The sequence below is a fragment of the Lepidothrix coronata genome, unplaced genomic scaffold (assembly GCF_001604755.1).
Source record: "Lepidothrix coronata isolate B3197 unplaced genomic scaffold, Lepidothrix_coronata-1.0 Scaffold10, whole genome shotgun sequence".
In the NCBI taxonomy this organism is placed as follows: domain Eukaryota; kingdom Metazoa; phylum Chordata; class Aves; order Passeriformes; family Pipridae; genus Lepidothrix; species Lepidothrix coronata.
This window is the reverse complement of record NW_016690190.1, coordinates 2,587,736-2,615,630: the sequence shown is the minus strand read 5'-3', so window position 1 is coordinate 2,615,630 and position 27,895 is coordinate 2,587,736. Positions and strand designations below refer to the sequence as shown.

The 27,895-nt window shown below is 45.1% G+C and overlaps 1 protein-coding gene across 3 annotated transcripts in view; it reads right to left on the bottom strand.

The window, feature by feature from the left end:
- HIPK2 (homeodomain interacting protein kinase 2) overlaps window positions 1-27,895 on the bottom strand; it is a 130,129-nt gene that overhangs the window by 10,005 nt on the left and 92,229 nt on the right. For 2 of the 3 annotated variants that reach the window (XM_017804682.1, XM_017804683.1), the window contains 10 exons: window positions 24,594-24,717; window positions 22,349-22,468; window positions 21,561-21,647; window positions 20,330-20,514; window positions 16,394-16,556; window positions 13,562-13,781; window positions 11,913-12,034; window positions 7,333-7,475; window positions 6,844-7,020; window positions 3,934-4,215 (listed from right to left, as the gene is read on the bottom strand). In XM_017804682.1, coding sequence (XP_017660171.1) covers window positions 3,934-4,215; window positions 6,844-7,020; window positions 7,333-7,475; window positions 11,913-12,034; window positions 13,562-13,781; window positions 16,394-16,556; window positions 20,330-20,514; window positions 21,561-21,647; window positions 22,349-22,468; window positions 24,594-24,717 — 1,623 coding nt within the window. The remainder of the gene's footprint in view (window positions 1-3,933; window positions 4,216-6,843; window positions 7,021-7,332; window positions 7,476-11,912; window positions 12,035-13,561; window positions 13,782-16,393; window positions 16,557-20,329; window positions 20,515-21,560; window positions 21,648-22,348; window positions 22,469-24,593; window positions 24,718-27,895) is intronic. The other variant, XM_017804684.1, reaches the window with a different exon arrangement.

The window sequence follows — 27,895 nt, the reverse complement described above, 5'->3', positions numbered from 1 at the left end:
TCTCTTCGTAAAGGATGCAGAGCTGAGAGTGTACAAGTTCACTGATGATAAACAAACAGGGTGACAAAACTGTTTCCTGTTCATAAAATGCATTTTATATGCAAATTTTCCCCCCTGCTGTTTGAAGGGACTAAATGTCACATACAGTGTGGGCATCAGAAACCAGGAAAAAACAATTTCATTCAGTAAAATTTTTCCCCTTTTATTTTGACTATTTCAATTTATTCTTCTTATTATTTGTGTCTATTTTGAAAGAATAAAACTCTCCATTAAAAGAGAAACAAGAAGTCTTCTCCTCTAACACTTTCTCCCCTTAAATAAAGGTCAAAATTTTTTGCAGTTTTGAAGCTTCGCCAGATTTTACTGCATTACTAGAAAAAAACTAAATGTATCTTGCAAAAAAGCCTTGGTTTTGATGAGCTGACTGTTCTAATCAGGATTTTGCCCCCTGAAAATCTCTGACCATCTCTCTGAGGATGGTCCCCGCTGAACTGTACCTGAGGTTCCTCCTTGGTGACTCTGCCCCAGGCTCGGGGCTGGGGCCCAGTAGATGGCCCCCTTCGACAAGGCTCCACTAAGCAGGTCCTCCAGAGCTCATCTCACATCACCTCCCCAGCACCTTTACCCAACAAAAGCCCAACATTTTCTATTGATTTTATAAAGATTACACCAAGCTATGCTCATCAACAGTGCAAAAGGAGCAATGTGCTGCCCTGCCTTCCTGATCAGCTGGTATTTTATAAACATGTAACATAACATTTCCTACTTTTCAGTAGGAAAAGGAAAATTCTACCCATCTCATAAAGATTTTTTCAGATTTTTCTTTCACCAATAAAAAATTCATATCCTCTGTATGAGAAAAGCTCTCTCTGCTGCTCTGGTATTACAGAAAGGCTTTTCTGATGGAGTAAATCCAAGCCGTAGGACTCCTTTCCTGTATCAGCAACATAATATTTTTTATCAACATTACCAGTACTGCTTAAACTGAGACTGACCAACTCTTACATCCTCAAAGGACCTACTACTTCTCACAACCACAAGTAGCTCTAATCTCTCTTCACTGAGGAATCAATAAAATAAGCATTTTTAGTCTCATGGGTCGAAGAGAAATTTCTAACCCTGTAAGAAATAACAGAAGGAAATGCTGTAGCAAATTCAGGAGCTGAACCAATGACAGTGAAGTTAATGTAAAGCTACCATTGCCATCAATAAGATGGGATCAGACAATTACCTTTGATCTGTCAAGTGACATACGATTTCTATATTCTAACCTAGAAAAAACTAATATTCCTAGGATGTGACCAATAGCATGTTTCAAATGATTCCTTATTTTTCACCCCCACACCACAGCTATTGCCCAATATGGTAATATTTGCATATATGGGTGAGACAATGCATTCTTTGCATGGTTTCATTTTTGACTCAGATCCTGAACCTTTGGGCACTGATTACATTAATGCAAATACTTCACTGTCACTCCCATTTTTCTTGGAGCCAAAAAAATAGGCAAGTGAGAAAACTTGGAGTATTTTCTTACATGTGACAAACTTTCAATAAGAAAGACTCCAACTTCAGCAGGGACAAAGTTCCTTGGTATTAAATGCTGATACTTTACTGGAAGCTACACTCTCACTCCAGCTGAGACTATGGTATTAGATATACCCAGGTTAAAAGGCACTGAGCGAATTGATTTCACTCTCCTCGAGACATTAACCAAAAATTCTCATTCTGGACATGCTGTTTTCCACCTGTGCCTCTGCCTCTAATTCTCTATTTGCTCTGGATACATCTGCACAGGCAATTTAACTCACTCTGGAATTCCAAAAGGTGCTCGAGAACAGCTCGTGTCCATGCGAAATGTCTCTACATGGCTCAGAAATTAAATCTATCTCTTAAGCTTTGGCCTTCCAGGAATGCTGGCATCCTGGCACTGTGTATAGATATGCCATATGGATACAAAAAGTAGCCAGGGATCTGATCCCAGGCAGGAACGTGTCCGGAATATGCTTTAGTCACATCAAAGCCAGTTTGTTTATGTAAGTCTGGCTCTTGGAACAACTTTTCAAGCCCCTCAGCAGACCCAAATATTTTAATACCTCAAACTCCCGACTCAATTTCTAGACATGTTCCTGAACTTTGTTCTGCCTGTCTTCCTGGAGAGGTGTTGAGTGAAGAAACTGGTCAGAGGGCAGCAAAGTTGAAGCAGAAGAGACAACCATTGGTTGAACTGGATGCAGTATTCCAGCTCTTCCCTCCACCCCTCTCTGGACCAAAGAAAGACACCCAGATGGTAAGTTTAAGTATTTTCACATAATTCCCAAAGCCTGGGATCAGCACCATGGGTAAACATGCTTGAAAAGAGCTCCCATGACCCTTGAGATACCTGCCCTCTTCATGCTGCTCCACCTCACAACCTTAGTTTTCAGCATCTCTTTTGTCTTGCCCTTACTTTCCCGTAAGAGCCCTGGAAGTAGGGGCTCATTATTTCTAGTCTCCCTGACTTTCACACTCATCTTCACTCAACTCCCTCTGGAACCCCACTTTCTTCCCCCTACCAAAGCAAGGAATGCTGTAGCAATTTTTAATTTTATTTCTTTTTATTTTTAAAGTGAAATATGTTACACTGTCCTGTGATCAAGTGCCCATGATAACCACTGCATTCATGGCAAGCCTGACTTTGAGAGGCACTGAGCTCTTGCTGCCCAGTGGAGTTCATTGGTAGGGAAAAGGGGAATGGGAAGCGGCAGTGGCTGTCAGGAGGCAGCTTGAAATTCCAGCCTAGATGCCTGAATCATATGGCTCTTTACAGATTTTTAGTTCCTGGAGGCCAAATGCATCTCATCTGTTCTGTGCACATTTGCAGGCTTCACTTATCACCACAATGCAGAGATGCAGAGACATAGATAGGTATCTCCAGTGATTAGAAGAAAATCTGGCATAGAGTGTATTTTAAATAAATAGAAAAATAATTATCTCTCACCAATACTGGAAAGAGAAGGTTAAAAATTTCCTAGCTCAGTTACCAATATAAAGATGGTAAAATTATTCAGCTGTTTGCAAGACTACTTCTCTACAACTTATAAAGCCGAGTAATGTCTTGTGACTGGCATCAGATGGGAAACCTAGAGCACTTGCATGTGATGAAAGGTGCTGAAAGGACGGTCCTAGAAAATTAAGTTCTCTCTGATCCACAAGAGCTGATCAGCAGTGGCAGCGGTCCTGGGCCACACTGTTCAGTCAGGTGAGTTAATTCCCTAAGGAGCAAACTCAGTCACCACGGTGTTTCTAGCCTCATCTATACCTCTCTGCAGTCAGACAAAAAAGCAGTCAGTTTCTGCCACTTTTACAATAGTTCAAGGATGTTTTGACAACACAATCAAAACTAAGCAAATCTCTTACAATATATTTATTATCGTTGAGTGTTTATGACAGAACCATTATTCTTGAGAACCTTTTTAAGAAAAATATCACATATCGAAGGTGTCATTTAATGCTCTTTACAGATGCCTGGATCAGTTAGAAAGAGAAAAGGCAAATTTAAGGCATCTTCCTTCCAAGCCCTTCTTTTTGTCTTTGTTTTAAACAGCTGTCTCAGAGAGACTCATCACCATAGGCTCTCTGAAGTCTCCTTTCAACGGAAGTGAGATAGAGAGAAGTATTCTTTCCTCTTACAGATGAGACACTATGGTATGGAGAGACTACTGCACTTCTCCAAGGTCACACAGCAAATGTACAGGCATAGAAGGGAGCTTCAACTAAATCTATGCAGTCCTCAGCTAGTATTTTTTTTCCTTTCAAATGAAAGGAAAAACTGGATGCTGACACCCAAATATAGCTCCTGGAACCCTACAGCAACTCCTGGGATGCTCCAACACTTCTCTGCCTCTGTCTCTTTCTCCTGCACACAGGGAAGAGCAGAGAGCCACTGCTCACCTGGTGGGTGCATGCTTCTGCTCCTCCTCTTCATCCGTGTCGCTGCTGATAGTGATGACACTCACTGCGGGGCTGGGGGTGTCGGGAATGATGATCGTCTGCCGCTGCCGCTCCCGCGTGGTGCTGGTGGCCACGTCGCCCCAGCCGCAGGTGACGGAGGTGCTGCAGGCAGGGCTGTTGTGCACCATGGCACAGCGGGGAGGCGTGTTCTCCTTCACTCGTTTCGACCGCTGGGGCGAGCTGATGGACTGAGAGGATGAAACTTCATAGGTGGATGTGTTTCTGGAAATGGGAAAAGGTGTTAGTTGGTTAAAACTCTGTTTGCTCAAGTTGCCCGTCACCAAGGGCTTGTGAGTCCCGGTCTCCGATTCAGTGGCACTGGTCTATGGAGTCTAGGAAAACTGCAAAATTGACGCAGTCACCTCTTCAAAGGAGAGAGCACCTTGCATGACTTATTCATATCACTGGCTGAAAAGCAGCTTCTTGTAGCAAAAAATTCAAATTTTTTTTCCTAGAAATTTCCAGATGAGAAATGCTGCCTCTCAGGAGTTTGCACTGGGAGAGTAGGGGCTAGTCACACAGTCCAGACATACAGAACAAAGGCAGGCACTCTATGGCTGTCACAGGAGAGAGAACCACCTAAATGATAATCTCTTTTGCCTGTATCCTGCACAGATGCATCATGACCAGATATTTTTTTGGCCAGAAAATGCTAGAGATAAAATTAGAATTTGCTGTGGAAAACAACAATCATTTATCAGGAAAACTGGTTTTTAATTTAATTAAACAGAAATTAATTTCTGTTTAAGAATCTTTTCAATGAACATTTCCTGCCCAATACACTAGGACAGTGGTGCCCCATAGATGAGAGCAGGCAGAAGGGAGGACATATACTCAGTTTCATTTAATTTCCATGTGAAGCAGCATCCAGCATACGTAAATCAGAAAGAAAAGAAAAATATTCTTATTACATAGTAAAAAAGCATTCCCAAGTCCTGTTTTTTTCCCAGTCTTCCTACATCAGCTTCCCTACCAGACCAAGTAGAAAAGGCTCACTTGGATCAGGGGTCTGAACACAGAACCTATCCACCCAGCAGCACAGTGTGGGTCTGCAGATGGGGTTATTTACCAAAGCACACTGACTAAAGCCCATTTCACTCAATTCCCACACTTTCCTTCTCCCTTGTATTTCTTCTCACTACTGCAAAACATCTGGAGATTCAAAAAGGAAAAAAAAAAAACCAAAGTTCTGGTTTTGTTCCACTGTGGGGCCTGGGCTGCATGTTCAGCCTGGCCCGAAAGCTAACAAAAGGAATAGGTGGCATCCATCAAAAGGAAGTCACCCTGGCAGTATATCACACTATACCAACTTACACAGGGTCTTTTGCATAACAAATGGCTGCACAGTAGCATTCAAAGTGCTTTTTGAATACCAATGAGCAGTGTGGAGTACCCTCCTCTCCAAAGGAGCACAGTTCCTCATTTGGCTACAAAAGAGTCACAATTAATGAAGCTGTAGAAACCCTTTGCTCTGAGGATGCCCAATTCCTCCTGGATGCTGCCATCCTGCCCCTGGAGAGTGAAGGGAGAAGGGGGGCCCTGCACAGGCACACTGGTTCCAGCAGGTGCTCTCTTTGCTGGCTTGCTGGGGACGTAGCTGCCTCTCCTCTGTGTTACCGATTGACTAAGACAGCTGGAGCCCACCCAAAGTAAATTCAACATTAGAGAGCAGATACATGGGAAGGATTTAAATAGTGGCCTCTTAACTAGAGTCAAACTGGTTGCGAACTCAGAGCTCCTCTGACCCCAGTGCAGTCACCCAGGAAAACCACAAGCTCCTCTGTTTTTGCCTCTGCACAAGTGGTGACCCATTTTGGTTCTCTCCCCTGCACTGTTCTGTTTTGTGTTTTTGTTGTTTTTTCTTTTTAAAGAAGCGTCATAGTTGCACAGCCCAGAGGACCTTCCCCAGAACAGGTACACATGCATCTCAAACATCCTTGTCCTCTAGACAAGCTTACACTGCTGTGACAGGCGCTGCAACCATCCTACCATCTGAGTTGTGCAAGAAACTCCTCCTTGCAGAGCCAAATGGTAGACTGAGAGCTGACAGATTCTAAGGACTGCCCTTGTGTGAGATATCCTTATAAAATGCTCCGTTTTGTGCTGCCATGATTATATCAAGGCCAGCATGGAGATCTGTTGCTGGTGTGTACTGCTGAAGATAGGGACTAACCACCTATGTTAGGAGCTAGAGAGCTTGAGGTGGCCTAAAGCCACCCCAGTCCTCCACTCCACATGGCATTAAAGCTCAGAAGACAGGTCATCACTCCACTGTTTTTGAAAGGGCAGATCTCGTGCGCACACATCAGGCACATGTTCCTGAAGATGCGGTCCTCTGAGGTGCATCACCTCATGGAAGTGCAAACACTGCACCTCGGGAGTGCTTCTTCCAGATGATGAGGGAAGAAAAGGTGTGGCAACTGGGCACTGCAGCACACTGACCTGAGAATTTAGTTACATTTTCAATTACAAGGCCTCAGGTAATCACAGCAGCATAACAAGTGTATGAACAGGGCCTGAGTCTCCCATCTTGCATCTCCTGTAGCCACTGACTCCCATGCAAAATGATGCTCACTGGGTGTAAAATGCACCGGATCACCTCTTACCTGCCACTCTCTTGACCTGGGTGCCAAAGAGCTGAAGCAGCAAAGACTCCAGTCACAGAATGCGTAACCTAATCCCTTGCAGGCTGTGGAATAAACTTTATTTTGCCCTGCAGACGGCAGTGAACACCACGTTGGCCAGCACGGCTGCATCACAGGGCTGCACTCGGAAGCATGGGACCCCCATCCCACCACCACGGCCAGCACCGGGGTGGGCACACACTCACCGGGGCGGGCACACACTCACCGGGGCGCCGACTGGTGCTGTTTGCTCTTCCTGGCGGAGGTGGTGGCGGGCGGCTGGCGCATGACGTGGGCGACACCCACGTTGACGGGCTGGGCGGCGGGCAGGGTCACGTGGCTGGCCAGCAGCGTGGGCTGCTGCATGATGGGGTTGTAGTGGCTGCCGTGAGCGTGTGTGTTCCTGTGTGGTGGGGAGACAGGCATGCGTTTAACATGCAACCAGCTGTTCCTCGGCAGGCTCTTCCACAGGCTCCCACCGCCCTTCACCAAGGTACCCTCCCTTCCAGGGCCCACTGGGCTCCTAGTCCACAGCACTCCACCCAAGGACATGGAACGGAGAAGTTGTCCATAGCTTTCAGACAAGGGGGCGACAGGCTGCAGCCCTTCTCCCTCACAGCCCTTGTGAGACCCCATCCCTCCTGCCCCCACTCTTCTCAGGCCTCTTCCAGCACTGGTGGGTACTTCAGGGAGCCTCCAAGCACCTCCAGTTTACCTCCAGTCTGCCAGTGGTTGGGTGCCTGCCATGGACTCCGGGATGACGGTCGCATGCTGGACAGAAGTGTGGGTGGCCACCCCGGTCAGCTGCTGCCAGGCAGGAGGGAGCAGGATCTGTTGAGTGCCACTGGGCCACGCTTGCTGTCAGACAGAGGGAAAACAAAAGGCATCATGCACCAAGCATGAGTGGTGGTCCATGCTCACCTGGGGCCCCCAATAATTATCATGGTCATACTACATAGCTCTTATCCCCTTTCAAATATCGTTAGGAAAGCACAGTAAAAGCAGTAAAAGTCATCAATATAGAGGATCGAAAGGAAGGGGGAAAAGTCCCTGCTGTACAAAGCAGCAGCTAAACTAGGCTAAACTAGGAATAGGAGGGATCAAAACTAGTTGGCTTTTCAACCCAAACATCAAACACTTTAGCACCTTTTAATTTTGACTTTGCAGATCAGCTGGGCCCTACGGTTCCATTGCCAATTTCCCCCTCCTACAGCCAGTTTTCTTTCTCATCCCAACAGGACCTAAATGACTTCAGAAAGGAACTAAAAAGGAAAATCAACTTTTCAAGGACCAGGAAAAAGAACTGGGCTTTAGCAAGGAGGGGAAAAAAGTGAATTTGGGGATATGGAAAGGGAACACCTATAAGCCACTGGGTGCTCCTCAGAAGGAACACCTTGCTACACAGCCAAGAAGCCCAGCAGCCTGCTTGCAGCTCACCAGGAGCCTCTCTGGGCAAAGCAGAGTGAAGCCATGCACAGCTATGTATTGCATGCCTGTCCTCTCCATGTGCTTTCCTGCTTTTTCTGAGTGAGTGCCCCCCTTACAGGGTGTAAATTCCTGCCCTGTGAGTTGAGCCATCGTTCTGGTATGCAATATCCCCCCAGCTGCGCTGCCACAGGCATGACTCAGGTTGTCCTGCTCCAGTGACTCCACACAGTCAGATGGTTGGTTTTTTGACTTGGGAAACTTTATTTGCTACGTGCTGCCCAAAGGCAGCTCTGGCAGCTTATCACTGCCTGGGCTGAGGAATGCAGGGGTAGCAGCTATGGCCCACTTTAGTCTCAACCTGCACTACTATACTGGACCTGTGTTGTGTTATCTCACAGCTCCAAGGAGGCTAAATTTGAGGGGAGGCTTGTTCCAAGCATACATTTGTCCCCTTCTCCATCCTCACAAGAATCCAGTTAACTGTCCCCATGATCCCCTCCTATCCCCCAGTGGAAAAAAACAAAAAAAACACGCCCCAAAAAACACCTTTTCCCATTCTGCTCCAAAGTTTGACTGTCCTGTAACTTTCCATGTTACTGAGTTAGATGAAACGGCTGCTACAGTGAGGCCTCTCACAACATCTGCAAAGGATGGACAGTCACAAGGCTCCTGAGACCCTTTCATCTAAGGAGCCACAACCACAGGCTGCTGCTGCTTGAAGCAAGTAAGAGAAAGAGGCAAAGACACTAAAAGATCAGGGAGGAAAAAAGCCTTTTTATTCTTTTCTCTTTTTTCCCCAGCTTTGCTTTAAAAGAGAAGACTAAACTACTCTTGCAGTCAGTCCCAGGGGACTACCTGGATTTACTTGCAGAGAAAACTGCTTTCTCCCTTTTCAGGAAGAGAACGAAACAAAACTAAGCTCCTTGCCTGACTGCAGTGCATAAATTTAGATGCAGTGTCAGGGTCTAGGCACAAATTCCTCACTTATTAGGTAAGGACCACTGAATCATTTAATCTGCAGATAAGACTTGTCTAGGCTGATCCACCAGCACAGCGCGCTGTGCTCACACACGAGAGGCTTGCGCCGGCAGCCGCAGCCTGTTCCCAGTTATTGCCTCACTATGAAATCTTGCAGCCGTGGTGGAGCACCGCGCTTGGGAGCTGGGGGATCCCCTGGTGCAACGGAGCTCGTGCTCCGGATATAGAGCAGGAGCGACTAATGGAATAACTGTGTTTGTTCTGAAAGCCGGTGGCAGGACCTCTGTGGGAAGCGGTGTTGGGAAGGAGTTAAGAGGAGGGCAAAATCAAGAATTCAGGGCATTATTCAAGGACAGGGGACAGTTCTAGGTCACGTCATGGATGCCTGCCAGAAAACTGTACAGTTTTGTCTCTTTTGAGATCAAAAGCCACAGAGAGCTATTAGAAAAGACAGGATCAGTCTCCTTTCACCAGTCCCTGTGCATACAGTATGTGGACCACATTTGCTTGAGAGGGTGAAAATAGACCCAGACAAGTTACAAACAAGTTACTTTAGCCACTGACCCTGCATCTTGCAGGCTGCTTGCTCTGCCCTGCACTGCCTAGCTCCATCCCACAGACTGCAGACACACAGCTGCCAGAGATGATGCTCAAAATCTGTCAGTGCCTCAGCGGGGGGTCCCTCCGGCCCCTGGAACTCCTTCCTCCTTCCTTCCTCTGGTGCGGTTGGTCTTGTACAAAATGCACGGGGGGAATTGGACGCCAGCTGCGCTGGGATGCACTAAGGCCTTACCAGCCACAGGCATCCTGATGAGGTCAAGCACAGTGACCTGTGCTGTGTGCTGGGAGCACAAGGAGCAGCACCATGCCCCATCAGTGGGACAAATAAGGCAGGTGGAAAGACAGAAGTGGGCTCTGGAAGTGCTACACTCTCTGCCGGGGACAGGCCCTCTAATAGTTGGAGCAATCCCATGGTCCAGTCTGAAGAGTATTAGATAAGCAGCTGTGCATGAGGGGAATAGCTCTCTGCTGGGAGAGAGACACGCAGCCGCTCAGAGATCAGATGTGACTACAAAGCATCACAAAGAAGCTGTGTTTTTCCATTCAGGAAACTGGAATTGGGTACAGATTTGTTTATCAGACCAGCTGCTCAGCCCGAACTGAGTGAGGCCCACGGACACCAGATGCCACCGGCATCAATCAGAGTGTCCTGCCACCAGAGTGACAGCTAGCATTTCTCATCGCGCCAGGCAAACAGATACATCAACAGGCAGACTGCCTCTCTTTTATTAAATCAAAAATTAAAAATCTATGCAAGTGAGGAGAGTTTCTCAGAAACAGCTTGAATTCCCTTTTGGAAGTGGCAGTAAATAAAATGTCGGTAGAAAGTATGAAAGGGGCAGCCCAAGAAATCGGCATTTGTGTGGCAGAGGCAGCACCGAAACTGGTGACCTGTGGGAGGGAGGGTGTTCAGGAGGATATTTACTACCAAACATTCCTCATTTGTATGAAGTCCAACAAGGCCATCTTGAGAAGAAAGAAGGAGCGTGAGGTCCTGAGATCTTTCAGGCTCCTGCTGCCTTTGGCTTCAGATCACTCCTTCAAGCCCCACAGAAAGCACACCACAGGAAGCCTGGCAGAATGATGGGGGCATGTAAAGCCCTGTGACCTCCTTCATCCACTGCCTTGGCTGACTCCTTGCACAAGCAATAGGTGCCAGGCTCTGAGCCTGCACAGACTGCTCTCGCTTTGCCACGGCTTTTGTTTTGACTGCCTCATAGGCTCTCCTTTCCTACCAAACTAGAGTGGTGGCCCACGTCTGTTGTTACAACAAGCTGTAACAGAGATAGGTTCGATGTTTCAGACAGTCCTCTAACAAAGGCTCTGCTATTGGGAAGGGGCAGGGCAGGTGGAAATCACACAGACTGCAAGTTGCATTTTGATCCACCAGATAAGCAGAACTGGCATCTGGCAAAGGAAGGCAATAGCACCAACAGTCTTACCGCAGCAGTGCAGGGCACAGGCACAAACCCTTAAGTCTGTGGGTACCTGACTGCAGACCAACCAAGACTGAGTCAGAGGCATGCATTTTTAATTAAGAGGTCACCTTTTCCAGGTTGCACGACTTAGTATTAAGTATACTAGGCGGGTTTTTTTCCTGCCTGTTATCAGCAAAGTTACCATGGCACCAGCTCAAAAGCAGTAGGGGCAGATTTCGCTGAAGCCAGCACAAGGTGAAATGAACTGCTCCTCTAGTTTGAGAAGCTGGGGTTCCCCTTGAGGATGTGCATGTGATCAATGGTACCCATTTCTGATTGTTTTTCTTCTGGAAGCAACCATGCTTTTCCTATGAGCACAATTTGACAACTGTGCCAATAAGTGCTGCTGACAAGGAGAGCTCCTTGCCTGTGGGGCCTTTGCCTCTGCTCCTTCCATCTCACTCATACCTGAAGAGCAGAGGTGCAGCTCATAAAACAGAATGGTGGAGTCTTAAAGCATGGAAGACATTTATTGGCAACACACAATTCACCACTGTGACTCCTGACTACAAACTACCACTGAGACTGCAAGTTCAGGAGGATGCAGGAAGGTTATTATTGGTTCCTCCTCAGCAGAGGCCGGATACAGATTTCCCTGAGGCTTTCCCACTGATTCCAGTAGAAAACCAGAAGGAAAGAAGTTTTTTCTGGAGGCTTTTGCAACTCTGACATAGCCTTTGAGCTGGGGGAGATTTGGACATTTCAGAGAAAGCTGCAGACCCTTATATAGCTGCCCAAGTCTCCAAACTGCACCACAGAAGGCCCTTAGATAAAGCTACTCTCCTCAGCCTTCAAGAGCTAAACAACACAGTAAATACCTGCTGAGCTCAGTGTCTTCAGAATTCCTTACCTGTGCGAGGAGTCCTGGCTGGATCTGAAGAGGCTGGGCCCCAGGAGCCTGCGTGACAATGGGAACTGCGTTCTCCATCCGAACCGAATACCCAGCATGCTTTGAAGGGGAGGCTTGTAACCCTGTTCCACCAGCACAGAAGGTACAGCATTAGCCATCAGCAGCACTGCTAGGAACAGGGCTCTGGTTTTCAGAGGTGCCTAAAGGCACTCGCTGATGTCCACTTAAATTGCAATATACAGTCCCTCTGAAAAATTGGGCTATCAGAGTGCCACATGTTCTACCCCAGCCCAGAGATGTCCAACAAATGTTCACAAACATGATACATGTATTAAGGGTACAGAAAAGACATTTTCAGAGGTATTAAGGGAATAACTGAGTTCATATTTTTAGTGTACCTCAAATGCACAGCAAATATCACAATACAGTGTATACAGGGAGAAAAAGAAAACAGCAGAGTGAATGGCTTCTCTTCACCATATTCTCCAGTTTGACAACAGAAAATGGTCTTTGCCAGCCCAAACCTATTGCTACGTGAGAATGCTATCTTTAGACCAAAGTGGGACAGTGGGATGGGAATCCAGAACTCTGTACTCCCTTTTCTCTTGAACAGCTTCTTGGGACTCATATTTGAAAAGCTCCAGCACACCCCAAACTGATTAAGCCACACATAAGCCTAACCGAGCAGCAGGAAGCTTCCCTCTCCACCACCTCAGCACAGCCTGTGCTGCCTCCTCTGCTTTAGAGCTTTCTCAGGACAGCAAGCTGAAGATGTTAGCTTATGTACTCTAGCAATACATTTCTGAAGTCAAACCCTTGAGATGCATTTTAACTACGTAGAAGAGGTCTAGCTAAACTTCTCTAGTTCAAAAGAGCTTTGATAATCTTGCAGAACATTTAACAAGTGCCTAGAGACTGCTGCACAGACAGGCTTGTAGAACTGAAGAGTAGAAGTTGCACCAGCTGAACCAAGGTCTATTTAGCCCACTTCCTACAGATACCCATCTAGTTTTCCAAATTGCTACAACATGTAAAGTTAAGAGAAGGACAAGTGGCTAATTCTGATCATCACCCAAGTTGTCTAACAATGGTACCTACTACTGTATACACAGGCAGAGCTGTTGGCAGTAGGGTGGAGCTGAGGGAATTTTACTCATAAATGGTCATGAGCATATTATGGGGGCAAACCCTCATCTCCACCCCCACCATGCTCCCTGCTGCATTACCCTCCTGAGTTCCCCTTTTAGCAATAGAATCACTGAGAAGTGATGAGCCCATTACGCACGTGCTGATTCATGTTACTGTGGGGGAAAGCTTTCAAGTTTACCAAAGTATGGCAGAAGAGCCTTCAAACTCTGTTCAGGGCAAAAGAGGACAAACATCACATATTCTCCCTCAGCCCCTTCTCAGCACCTGCCCTGTTGTTTTAGACCAGCTACCTCCAACTCATGCTGTCAGAGGTCCCTGCAAGATCCTCCACCGCTGCAAACATTTCCACCTGCAACAACCTCACTGCTCCGATTTACTAGGCCAGCCTTCTTCCTGCCACCTGACCTGCACTAAGGGAGCTCATTTCCAACACGAGCTGGATTAAACAGCAGTGGGGAGGGAGCAGCAACTGGCCAAGGTCCGGTGAGGCTGTTCCTTACCTTGGAAGCCTGGTGGGCAGACGATGAGAGCTTGCTGTAAGGGGTCGGGGCGGGCACAGATCTGCGCTGTTCCTGTCTGCAGGGGCATGCTCCGCTGGGCCACCGCAGCCATGGACGCCGCTGAGGGCTGGTAGAGTGCAGATTGGTAATTTAGTATGGAGACCTCGGGGTTGGCTAAGGAAATAGTGGCACTGGAGGAGGTGGGAGCCAGGTTGGTGGTCTAAAGGAATGACGGGAATTAAACAAAAAACAAACAAAAAAATGAGGGAGATGGGTACGTTGGAAGAAGCAAAATCCAAAAACAAAATAAAAAAGTAAAATAGTGTAAGATAAAGTGAAAAAAGAAACCAAACAAACCAAAACAAACAAAACAGCAAACCAAAACCAAATAAGGGGTAGAACAGGACACTGAGGAGCACAGAGATAGGGGCAGCGCTGGGAAAAGGAGCACAATCCGCCTGAGTAACCACAGCTGTACCACACCACAGGGCCTCTGGTCATGCAGTGCTGCTGTGAACTGCTGAGAGACACAGCACATTCTCTAAAGCAGAACTGTAGCCCCATTTCTCACCCAACTGCCTCTGATTTGCAGTATGATGAAGATGGGGTCAGAAAATGTTACTATCCACAAATCATGTTGTTCACTCATCATGTACATAGGTCTAGGAGCTGCTCATATTTCTGAGGTAAAATAAACTCAGCACCTCCATGCCTTGTGAAGTCTCATCCTGAGAGGGGAGATTCATTCCAGCCCTTTCTCTTAGATACCTTGCATCTAAGATGGCACACGTCTCTTGAATTATGTTTGGAATTTGAAGTAATCAGAAGGCATAACAGGTGGTAATACTAATACTTGCAAAGTCCAAACTTGGCTTGTCTTTAAAATCTCTTAGAGCAGAAACTCCAGCAGGGGATGTTGCAAAGCCACAAAAATCATCCCAGTGTTCTGCAAAACATCTAGAAATTGGAAGACTTTTTTCATTTGGACTGAGTCTAACAGTTGCAGACAACTAAACAGCTCTGTCACTGCTCTAAAACTATGTCCTTAGCATTCATGCCCAGGCAGCCAGACTCTACCAGACCAGAGCCCATCCTCCCCCTCTGCCCAAACATACGGAAGCATTGCTGGACATAGGTCAGACACTACTTTCTCATGGCAAATGACAGGTCAGACAACGCTTTCTCATGGTGAATATATGAACCCAGGAGGAGGCTTTGATCAAGGCTGGAGGAGACAGCAGACTAAGCATTTTGCACTGCACTGGTTGCTACTGGACCCGTGCTGCACTGCCACAGCCACAGACACGAAGAATGTGACGACAAAACATTTCTTCCTCCTCATCATCCCCTCTCCACGCAGAGGCAGTGAAGTGCAATCTGCTCTCCTGTGCAACATACCGAGCAGCAACCACAACAGCTCCCACACTCCTAATCTCAGAAGCTGTAACTGGAAGGAGGCAATCCCCCGACATTTTGCAGAGACAGGAAACAAAAGAAAGCTAAGATGAATGGTATGTTGAAGAGAATTGTGAAAGGCTTAGAGCTTGTTCAAACTAAAAAACCCTTCCTGGAAATATTTCTACCACTTCTTCTAGGAGCACTGGAGATACTGGTTCTGCTCACAACACACACCCCTTGCGAGAATTCAGAAATTACCATGGATCTCCCCAGCCAACAACTGATCGTAATGTCAAGTGAGCTGTGAGGAAACGAAAGCAAGTCTGCATTTCCTACTAGCAACTGTGGTACAAATGGTGTCTCTGCCCTGCAGCTGGGGCCTAGGGGAGCCTGTGGTGTGCATTTCTTTAGTCAGCAACTCAGAAAGAGACAAGAAAGGGAACTGGTGTTTGCAACTAATACCCTATCACACCAAGTCATGACCTATCTCTGTCTGAATCTGCTTGAATTGTTTCAAAAGACCTTCTGTGATCACATGTATCAGGACCTGAGTCACGAAGTCTGGTTTTCTGACTGACGCAGGAACACCCTGTAGGTCTACACAGACTCCTTTAGCTCCCCGGCTTTCCAAACACCAGTTCCGCAATGCCACCTGCAATCTCTAGACTGAATCTTGAGCAGCCTGTTCCCAAGAGGCTTAAAAGACAGTAGCTATTTCTTGAGCTTCAGTCTCCTACAGTGCTCTCCCTGGAGAGTTTCCCTTCACTGCTGTAATACAGTACCGCAGTAAACAACTTCGTCTGCTAGTCACAAAAAATTTGTCAACATAGCACTCCCCCAACACTGGGGCAAGTGAAACTAATACAAAGCACAATTATAAAGCCAGAGCCCACTGAAGTAGAGTGCAGTTTGTTCACAGTGGGGATACGTGCACACAGTCCCCACATCAACTGTGGCACCTGGAGTAAAACCAATGTGAGATAAGAATAAACATTATCATTAAACTCTTCTTTCATGTTGATCAGTTACAGTGCTGTGTCTGTTACAGAAGGGTTTAAATTCTTTTTACTTCACTGCAAATTTGAAGAAGTGCTGTAAGATCACAAATACTTCTGCCTGACCCAGGGAGTGAAGTCCTACTTGCTGCATTAAGGGACTAATGAGCTTTTCCCCATAGCAACTTCCAAGTAAGCAGGATTTATCACCCCAACAACAACATAAACAACATGGGCAACATTTCACCATCACACAAAATGCCACAAGATTACTGCTTGCCTGAAGAAAAGAGAATGACGAAAGGAGCAGAGGAAGGAGAGTAAAAAGGCACCATCTCTTGGCAGGCATGTTAAATGGGATGCTACTTCGCTTTTCATCTTCTAGACCCTGCTGACGTAAAGGTTTCAAGCACTGTCTGCTTCTGATCAATGCCCTTACCTGGTTGTGGACTGTGTTCAGCTGGTTGTTAAAAGTCATGGTCAAGTTGGTTGATGTACTTGGGGCTACGTGGGTGATGAATGGCGTCTTGCTCTGGTTCACTGTGTCATACATATTCACCCGCCGCTTGCAAATCTCCATGTTCTGGAAGCAGGACTTGACACTGTGTAAGGAAAGGGGGGCAAGGAACAGACAGAAAATCAACCAACCGACTAACACAGGTAACAGTTCATCACAGTGGCCCTGCATTAGGTCTCCACGGCAGGTCTAGCACTTTCTAGGCTCTTAAAGCCCTTTGCTGTTTTATGCAGGGCTCTCTTAACCAGTGAGAGTCAGTTTAACTCTGTACTGAAAAGGCCAAGACGAGAGCGGCTGCTTTGGGACTCCTGGGTGCTCCCAGGGGTCTCAGCACTGCAATACAAATCACAAGCAGCAAGCAAATTGGTTGCTCTTTAGGTGACAAGGCAAGAAATACAAAGTGGCTATTTTTAAGGACTGAAAGAGACTGAGAGCAAGAAAGAAAGATAGATACTGTTTTTTTTCTGATGATTGAGCCTGAGAGGAAAAGACAACTCACGCTTTTGCCTCTGTGCAAGCCTAAAGGTAGTTTTACACGTCCTTTGCAAGGAAGAATTCTACTATTCTTGATCAATGAGACCACTAAAAAATCTCCCTTGTTCCTTTCAAGAAGTAGTTTACTGAGAGCTGAGTCCAGCCTAGCCCTTAAAACATTGCCCCTGTCTGGCTAAATGCTTGTACAGATGCTTATCTTGAAGCACATGAGACCTCCTCTTGCAGTCAATGGGACAATTCATATTGAAAAAGGTTATGCCAAATCAGATTCATCAATGCCCCAAGGCAATCCGGTTCTGAGGTTATCTCACACTGAGAATTGGATCTCTGGGGGAAAGATTACGGCTTCTTCCTCTACGCTGACTTTCCCTTAAATGTTATTGATACAGCAATGGAAATTTTGAGAAGTATCATATTTTGTGCCTCCTGCAAAGGAGATGAAATACTCTCTACATTTTTAGAGCTCACCAGGCATCTACTACATGAAACTGTCAGTATTTCATTTTTATAATTAGGATACCGAAGCATACAGAGGTTAAGAAATAACAACACAGCAAACCTGTGTAAAACTATATTTTTAATAAAATCTCATTTTTTGAGGTCTAAAAACCAATACAGTTTTCCCACAATTCCTCCATAATAATTGATTTTACAAATGCAATCTTAGAATCTGAAACTCAACCCCAAAAAGTATAAAGGCATTTATTTTATTTCCATTATCTCAACACAGAAAAATAGCAATTCCAAGCAGTGAAAATCAGCTGTAGCTGTAAAAAATCAGCTGTATGCTGATTGTTTTGTAATGATCTAAACTGCTAGAGGAGGTAAACATATCCTCACCTAATTTTTAAGAAACGAAATGTCCCTTCAAAAGGACAACCTCATATGATCCCTCAAGCTGACCAGGAAGAGGACCTCAATCTTTTCATCCCTATCTTTTCTCTTATTCAAATGGTCACCTCTCTTTTCCTGTGAGTAATATCTTGATAACTGGATCTGGGCCATAAACACCTGCAGACAAGACAGGCTCAGGACACTGTGCACAGCTGCACATTATGAGCATTCACTTACAGAACTATACCTGTTAGTTGCAGAACATTCAGCAAAATCAAACACTTATCAAATAAATACAGAAGACTATTGAATTGCATTTTTGCCAGTCAAGTATGAACATAATTCCCCATTCAAAAAGCAAAAAGCATTGAAAAGAGTGTATATTCTCTACATGGTGAACTGTGTGTGTTACTAAACAGTTTTATATAACAAGGTGTAAGCTCTACTAATGCAACACCATGTTCTCTGTTCTTTAAAAAAGGGGGGGAATAAAAAAAGGCAGGGACAAATCAAAACAGAAAAAGTCCGAGGAGTACTCAGCAATTTAAGATCCAGGCAGCTAATTATGTGAAATGGGGACCTAAAGTCACTAATTGTCTGCTTGCAAGTAAGCAGAACAGCCCATCTCGTGCTGCTCAAACTTGCAGCCTCTCTGAAGCGTGCCACAGCAGATTCCTTCCAGAAGTTACAGCTTCCACATATTCTCACTTTCTCTGCTGCCCGATTTACTTTCAAGACAGATTACAACTCCCTGCATCTCTCAAGGCTTTGAAGTTTCTATTCTCCAAACTACAGGCAATCACAGACAAAATTTCCATCAACTTGCCATGCTGGTTACAGCTTATTGCTCTCTTTTCCAATCACTGCTTCCTACGTGGAGGGGCTGCGTGGGGTTACGCACCCGGCTGGCACAGCATTTAGTATTCAGAGACCTGATGCTGAATTCTTTACTTGGGTAAAATCCTCACTGCTATCGGCCCCAGTGATATTTTCAACCTTTCTGGGGCTTCGCCTCAGCAGCCACAAGTGAGCACTTCAAAAATGAAGATGTGGTTATGGTCTGTTGCGTTAGTGGAAAGATTTCTGACGGCAATGCATTAGGTCACAAATCTCTCCTATCTTACACAATCAGTTGTTGCACAGTAAGAAGGATTGTTGCAAATTAAGAGACTTTTGTCTGTGACGCTCACGCTGTTAGAAAATACTGTCATTTTTTATTTATGAGTGGTTTTTATATGAAACTTACTTTCTCCGTGTTTAGCACAACAATCTCCCATCTTGTTTTCATTACATTTATCATTTACTATCTATTTATAGATAACAATGCTCCAAAATGGCTGTGCATGGTACGTCTGGGTCTACCACAGATCGTGCACCCACTACCTTCTGGTAAGCAGCTGCTCTTATCTTGTGATAAATGTTACAAAAAGGCAGCTACAGCTCCTTCAAAGAGGGAAAGCTACCTTAAATGAACTTGAAATACCGCAGCCACACATACAAGCAGGAGAGCTGACACAGTTACCTGTTGCTCTGCAGCACTCACACACACATACTCTAGAGCTTTTTAAGGAATCCCCTTTAATTTTGTACCTGAGCTCCTGACAGCCTTTAAACAGTCATGCAAATGGCACCCAATGAAGTACAACACTGTGCTGGCAACTGTTCTCCTGTCAAGTGGAAGGGACAGCCTGCAAAAGCACCTTGAACTGCAAGTGCTGTAGAGCAGGATATTCAAAGCTAGGTGTCCTGAAGGCTTTGGAAAACTCCCACTATGTATCTACCTTTTTCACTTACACCTGAGAAGCCTGGCCCTATGTGAACTGCCCAGGGGACAAGGGCAGTGGGCTGGGTGCAGGTTTCCTGCACTTCAGGCTGCTCTGCTCTGTAATGCAGCCTTAGGAGAAGGGGCAGTCAGGCTCGAAGGCATGACACTTCTTCACATCTCCAGCAAGCCACGGAGCCCATCTCCATTCCACACATGTGTCAGATGAGGTCACAGCGTGGTATTTAAGGTGACACAGGCAGACAACAAACAGCCAAAAATCGAACTCCTCATCCTGTTGCCTATGCTTTTAAAACAGAGCTGCTGCAGAATAGCTTTTCCCTTAAAAAGCAAAGAGCCCCAAACTGACCCCTGCAAGATGGGAAGGTTCTGGGAGTAAAGGTCGGTTCCCCACTGCAGATAAGGTTGATTACTTCAGTAACAATCATTACTATATTACTTTGAGTTAGACTGATAGTTTCAGCACTAATTGCATAATTTCTTCTGCATTTTAATGGAAAAATACGTAATTATTGAATATTTACATAATTAATGTAGCACACATTTCAGCATTTTAAATGCCAAGCACCTACAACACAATTCTAACAACCTTGACTTGGCAATCCCCTTTTTTTTAACCAGGAAAAGATTAAAACTTAGGGTATAAACACCTTAACAATGCCCTTCAGATACATTTGGTCTCCACCACAGCCAGCTCTTCCCTTCACCCTCCAGTTCAAAACCCAAGGGAAACAAAAGCCACGTACTGTGTGCTGTGAGGGAAATCGAGCAAGTGCGTCATGGTGACAAAAGGGTGGCTCAGAGTTTCAATGGGTGTTATCCTCTTATCTGCATCTATCGTCAACATCTTCTTTAACAGATCTATAAACTCCCGCCGGTCTGCCTTTTCCACCAACATATCACTTCCTTCCAAATCCGTTGTCATGTTTACCTAAAGGAGAAACGACAAGAGTGAGCGCCAAAGGAAAGAGCAGATGGTCAGGTCTCCAGCAAACTGTGTTTACTCCTCGCTGGAGCACATGCCCTGCAAGCCTCCCTGTCTAAAGGGGTAGTTGCTGAAGTCACACGGCACACTCTGGCTGGTCATCTGGCTTGTGCATGTCAGATCTCTAGACAGACTGTTAAGTGTTCAGCTCGCTTGGGTCAATGGCTAATGAAACACTTAGTCACCCTCCACTGATGATGAACAGTTTCCATGTGGTAGCAGGCAAGCTCTCATAATCAGTGTATTCATCATACAAAGTACTGTGCTATCAGATACTTATCTATGTGTCCCGTGAGCAAGAGATATATAAAATACACAAAAATTCTCAGAAGTTTTATGAGAAACATCCCATTCATGCATCAGGTGCCAGGGAAAAAAACCCCACGTTATTTCATGCATTTATAAAGTCTCCCCTGATTCCAGTCTTCCATTTCTGCATATTTGCTTATCAATGCTACCATGTCTAGACTTTGCCAGTACAAACTCCAGTGTTGAACTAGTTTTGCACAATGATTTGTGTGCTAGCACAAACTCCTGTCACAGGAGTGGTTATGCTGGGATTACCTTTCGCAACTATATGGAATTGACAAGTGAATTAGTACTCCCCATTCCCCCAGACAGCCACATTTTACAGAGAGCACTCTTCTACAGCCATGGTGAGTATTTCCAGTGTCACCATTTATCAAACAGAAATATTAAAGCACAGAGAACTAAGGGACTTGCCAGTGGTCACACAGAGGAGTACTGCATAGGGAAAACGCAGGATTTCAACACTCAGAGATGTGACTTAGTCATTTTCCAAGGCTGCTTTACTATGGCTGCAGTCACCCCTACAAAGCTGGATATAACAGTTAATTTGGTAGTCATAATCCTGGTATTTTTCAGGAGCTGACACAAGTACAGGATGTGCAGAGAACTCATGTAATTCCCTTTTTTTAGTGCTGCCAGAAGGCATGTAAACAGTCTTCCTGGTTACTCACCAATGCTCTTACCTGTGCCATATCATCCAAACAGTTGAAAATATACTTTCTTGCTTCCTTCGACTTAATCCCCGTCTCTGCCTCATGATCATCTGGCGTCTGCTCAAAAAAGGACAGAGCATTGACCAACACTGCCCTGCAGTCAGCTGTGCTTATGTGCCCACATGTGCCTCATTCTGTCCTCATCAGAGACCACCGTGCCTCTCTTGCCTGACCAGACAACATCGATGTGATTTCTGCTATGGTTATGTGACATTTTTTGTGTCACGAGGTGATTTATCTATTCCCTTTCATTTCTGAGGATCCTCCCAACTATGGTGGGTGTCTTACACCCATCCTAGCTCAGCATCCTATCCTTACAGCCAGAAGACCACTGGCCTCTCTCCCTGGGGGACTGCGTGCAGCCAAACACACTGGCACACGAGACTCAGGGCTCACCTACATTACTACTGGTTTTGATTGTCAGAATTAAAATGCTTGCCTTTTTTTCCCCCCCAATGCATTAGATATTAGAGCAAAGTCTGCCAAGGGCATGTTTCATTTAAACTACACACCAATCCACAGACTACTTAGAGGAAGATTTCCAGGTCAATTCTAGACTTAAACTTCCCATAAAGCAATGCTGAGCAGGTGTGTTATGGGCTGCAGACTTTGGGGATGGCAGTTTTACCTTGGGCCATACCCACCCCAATGTCTGCACTGCACTGCAAAAAGCAGAGACCTAGGCTCTGAGGTGACCTGAATATCTCCTCACTTCCAAGCAACTGCAAGGTAAAAGAAATAAGGAAATGTCTTCCTACCTTCAGTCTCCACAAAGGATATGGTGAGTCTGTATCCCTGTTGAAAAACCTCGTAGTCTTTGTCCCTGCACTTAACAAATACTCTGCTGGTAAGCCCTGCGTCTGTGAAATATAGCGAATCTGTAAGAGAAGGATGAGAGGTCACTGTTCGTCCTGTGAAGATCTCTGGAGGTCTTCCCTGAAGGAGTGCAGGAGGCATTTGAAACAACGAAACAAAAAAAAAAAAAGAGAAAATGTAGCACGCAGTTAGACTTCACCNAAAAAAAAAAAAGAGAAAATGTAGCACGCAGTTAGACTTCACCCAAAAAACTTTAGTGCAAGGAATGAGAGGAAAGAGAACTTCCGTATGGAATTCCCTCCGTTTATCATGTATATCACTGGAAACTCACCCTACAGCACAGTCCCACAAGGCCTAAGGACAAAGACAGGAAAGTCCCTAAGTTTTGGAGATCAGAGAAAAGATCCAGACAGCTATTTCAATGGGGTGTCTCACCACTTTGCACCTTTTTATGTCACTCTCTCCTCTCCCAGAAAGAATTTCAACAATTTACTATTTTCTCTCTAACTTTTGCTGGTTTTCCTCCACCTGAGTGCACAGCCTGTCCTGGGAGCAGTTTGAAGTTCAAAATGGAAGACTATGAAGTGACTATCTTTGAACCTGGACGAAACATACTCTCAAATGAAGTGACACCCTCTTGGTATGTAAAGTACTTCATCTCTAATGACAACTGCATGATGTCATTTATTATGTGGGTTACATCCACAAGCATGATCTCATTGGCACCCACACAGCTAAAAGACATGTTTCCAGGATCTCCAACTTTTATTTTTTTATAAAGGAGAAAGGGTCTGTGATTACACAATTAAAGAGACACATGCCTGGGGTGCCACATGAGACCTTAACTTTGGTATCTTCTGACTCCTGAACGTTTTGTTCTGAAAAATTGCTGCAGACTCTGCAAAACTGCTCAAAACAGTCATCTACTCTAGAAAACTCCAGGGAAGAATGGAAAGTGATTTTTAGAAAAGAGACAGAGAGGGATAAAAAAATTAATGAAGGCATAAAAATCAGCTGCTGTTTCAAAGACTTCCAAGCACTCAGTGCTTGGAAGGACACAGTTCACTGTGCATGGCTTGCTCAGCTCTGCTGCTCCTTAGGTCCATCAGAAGAGCTCATGCACCAGAGAGGCACCAAGATCCTGGCCCAGTGCTGCAGCAAGGGGCCAGGATCAGCCCCTACCCCTTTCCCAGCTCCCCAGGAGCCCTCCTCATACTTTACTAGAGGAAGCCTTGTGCTGGGCAGTTAAGCTGGACAGTAAAGGTATGGTGATTTCTTTTTCAGCTGCGTGTTTTATGGCTTTTGGGGTGCAACAGGGAAAGAAATCCACTCTTCATGCTTGGTATGTGATTTTCAAACGCTTTTAAGTTTTTCAGCTACGTCTGATTTCCTTTGGAGTCACTAACAGCCCTGCTCTTCACTGCAAGTTATTTCCCCTGCCAAATATTACCTTTAGAGCTCTGAGTAAAAAAATACTAGTTTCAAAAGAAGAGTCAAAACATTTAAATTTATGAAAAACTTATTATCCTGCCTTTTTTTTTTTTGTAAAATCTATTTCCTAAAAGAAAAAAGACCCTTTACAGGCTGCATTTGCAGACAGCTAATATCAGCCTGAAGAAGACTGTGGGAATGGAAAGTGTTCCACAGCCCTGGCTCCAGCAGCCGCTGTGTTATCAGTTTTAGGACTACAAAAAGAGCACAAAAGCCTATAGGGAGAAAAAGGACGACAGCTTATATTAACTGGAAACCTACATCAATGCGAACCTTCTCCTTCTTGTCATTGCTTTTAATATGCACTCTCATAAAAGGGTTATGAAATGCAGCTGAGTTTGTGCAGTTTCTTCTAACAAATAAACCTTTATTCAGCCCTTGCTGTTACAGCAAAGAAAGGGTGCCTGCTCTGCTCAGCGAGGAGAGACATGTACACAGCTCTCCAGTCAATGGCAGCGTTGACTCTTGATTGAGATTTCACTTAGGCAGTCAGGTCTTAAAAGCCAGCATACCAAGCAGCACACCGGTTACCCAGAATAAACACCCCAGGTGGATAACAACAGGGTTGTCTTGGGAGGGTAAGAAACACAGACCCCTCATTAGCAAAAGTGAAAAAGCTGGCATCTGTTCACTCTGACAAGAGAAGGGAAAAGCACCCATGCACTTACCAGGACCCAGGGCAATATCCATACCCACCTGATCGTACTCCGAAGCTCCCGGGTATAACGGCCAGCCCAAGAACAGCTCTGCAATGACACATCCCAATGACCACATATCGATTGCTTCACAAAATGGTAAACCAAGGATGATTTCAGGGGCTCTGCAAAGGAAGAGGTTAGAAAACATCAGTAAGGGGAGCAGACCCACTCAGCTGGCATGGGGTGGCTGGTGCTGCTTGGGACACCCACGGAGCTGTGGCCAACAAGTGTCACTGCTCTGATAGAGCTGAGGGACCCACTGGCTACCGGCAAAGTGCCTGCTAACCAAACATTAGTCGGTGAATATCTATCCTTGCAGAGGAGTACTGTGGCTGTATACAGCCAAAAGACAGCCCTATGTTTTGCAGCATTTTGTAAAGGAGAGTGTAGTGGGTTTATGTAACCACCGTTATTTTCATTCAGCAAGTGGGAATTTGAAGCCACCCACTTAAGGCCCCAACTTAAGGCTCTCAGGCCCAGCTCACTGTCCTGTGGAGAACTGAGCAGATTCCCCATGGTGAAGCATCCTCCATTCACACAGACTGGTGGGTTCACAAACAGCCAGACATTAAATAATCATTATAGGACTGGTATAAAAGGATTACTGACTTTTTAAACAAATGGCTGTAACAATAAATCAGAGAATAACGTAATTAGATCTATTAGACCTAAGCTTTTTCCTCAGGAGGAAGTAGCCATGAAGTCTTCCTTTCCCAGTCTGTCCCAGGCACCTGATTAGATTTGCTTTTCCCTTTCAGCCCAAACAGTCAAAATGCAGTGGCACTCTGACTATGCATTTACTGTCGGCTTCAGGAGATGCCATCAAAGCACCTCTGCCCCTCCCCTTCCAAGGGGAATCTGTCCCACTGCTTGGGATAGTTTGAATCCTTCTTCACTGATGCTGAAAAGGTCTGTATGATGAGGTTAGACAAGCTCGCTCAACTCCAGTGGCCAAGGTGAGATGAGATGAATCCTGACCTTAGTGCCCCAAATGCTCTCTTTCAAAAACAACTTCTTTGTGGAAGGACGAAAAGGATTTTACAAATACTGAAAACCTTATACACACACAAACACCTTCCCTACTTTTCCCACCTCTGCCTAAATGTCCACATGCAGTTCAGTGACATAGTTTCTACTCTACACTGGGATCACCTAAACCTTCTCTCCTGCTCTTTTGCAACATTTCTAGAGCCCCAGCTTCTGGAGTCAGGTGATGTACAGCAGAAAGAGTAACTTCCTTTCCCACACTCCTCTAACTATAAAGAAAAAAAAGAAGACGGAGAAAAGAAACGCACATTGCTTTAAAACTTTCATAATTTTAAATATAGCCTTGAGATTTCTTGGGCCCTGATGCATATCTTGGGAATGCCTGGGGTTGACTATTGAGCAAATCAAGTGCCACCATCCGAAGCTTGAAATAGGACCCATGGTTCCCAGTTTCCCATCTGTCATCAGGATAAGATCTGACAGTAGTGAGATCATACTAAGAATTACCAATTGCAGTGGAAAATATTATGTTTTAATCACACCACTACAATCATGTGAAGACAAGTCTTTAGCCAAGAAACCAAGCAAAATGGGTAATTTTTTCCAAAGAAAGAAGCAAAGGCCTTGTAGCAAGAAGCCATGCCCCATTTTCAGTCCACAAACTTCTAAAACTTTGGGTTGACTTGTAACAATAAAAGCCCCAAAATATCTATTCTCAAACCAGCAATGCAGAATGTAAAAATTTCAGGAAATTCTGGGATTTTAAAGTTAGAATACTTTGTGTCATTACCACAAAAAATAAGCCAGAAACTTAAAAAGTGGCTACCTTTAGCCCTCCTAGCTACATCTGTGTTTGTTGTCATACTCTACTGTTCTTTAGCCCACTGTGACAATTTTTTTTTTCCTAACACCAATTTCTCCTTATGAGGAAGGGGTTAATTTTCCTCCCTTTCTCCCTTTTCCATCATCCCTGTCATCCCTGCACACTACTCGACACCTAGACAAAATGCAGAGAAAAAAAGACAGCTATGGTGACCTGAATCTCATTACTATGTAAATCCTGCATTCAAAGCCATCTGCCTCTCCCTGTCTGCCTTCCACATTGTGAACGAAATGTCCCTGGTCACTAATGAGAGCTCAGCCACGCATCCGTGTCCCCCCCCCCTCCAACTTCAAATCCCTCCCCCTAACTCAAGTGGAGGGAGTGGAAGGGTGGACTACCGGTGGGATATTCCCAATGTTATTTTGTGGAGAAAACTCCCTGTTTATAAAAATTGCTTGCACAGCTTTCGTATGCAGCACACACCTCCCTCCCTCTCTCCCCACACTTATGCTGCCAACACTTCCAGACCTCAGCAAGAAGGGATGACCTAGAATTTGAGGTTCCAATATTTCTAATTTTTTTTTTTTCTCCTGAGTCTTTGGCTGTCCAGTGGGTTTTCCTTAAAGCTGCACTTTCTGGAATGCAGTGATTAGGAGACAATTTCTTTTCTACACGCAAAAGAAGTTTTGCATCTCTGCTGCTGGGAAGAAAAGCACAAGCCAGTGCCCATATTATTTAAACACATAAAATGCAACTAAACGGAACACCATTCATTCTATTAAACCAGACCTATCCTTTTAGGGAGGGGAGATGGTGAGATAGTTTTATTTTATTTTACTTTATTGAAAGCTGTATTCGCATTACACAATTAAGCCTAAATGTTAGTTGCAATCTTTGCCCGTTAGGTCCCAAACAGATGATCATTTTGGAACAGTGATGAGAACACCTGTGAGAAGGCGGCCAGATCTAAGTGATATGGTGCCCTGCGTACATCACTTGCTGCACCTTTCTCCCAGACTTCATGTCATAACTGCGATTTTTCCATGGACAGGGAGTGGCCCTGAGACAAAAAGATCTTGTTAACTTAATTAAGCAGTCATTAGGACAGCCCAAGAACAACAGGTATTGGACACCACACAGGCTCCCAGATTTTTAGCCAGCAGACACCTCCTGTCTGCTGTGTGAAAGAGAGAGTTGGAGTCAATAGAGGCAGTAGTGGTCTGCCTGTCTGAGATGGCCAATGCCAATTTCAGTGGAGGATGCTACAAGTTTTGCAATGAAAGAACTCGTCCACTGATAAAATGCTTCTGAACCTCTCTTGGGTGGACATTGTTCTTCATGCTCAGTTAGGGATGCATACATCCCTCTGCATATAGACCTGTATCTAACATGTGAAACTCCTCTCTTCCTTAACATAAATATGTCAATTTTTTAAGACAAGGTGAGATCTTGACTTCAATCACATGTTGTGGCACAGAGTTCCATAGACA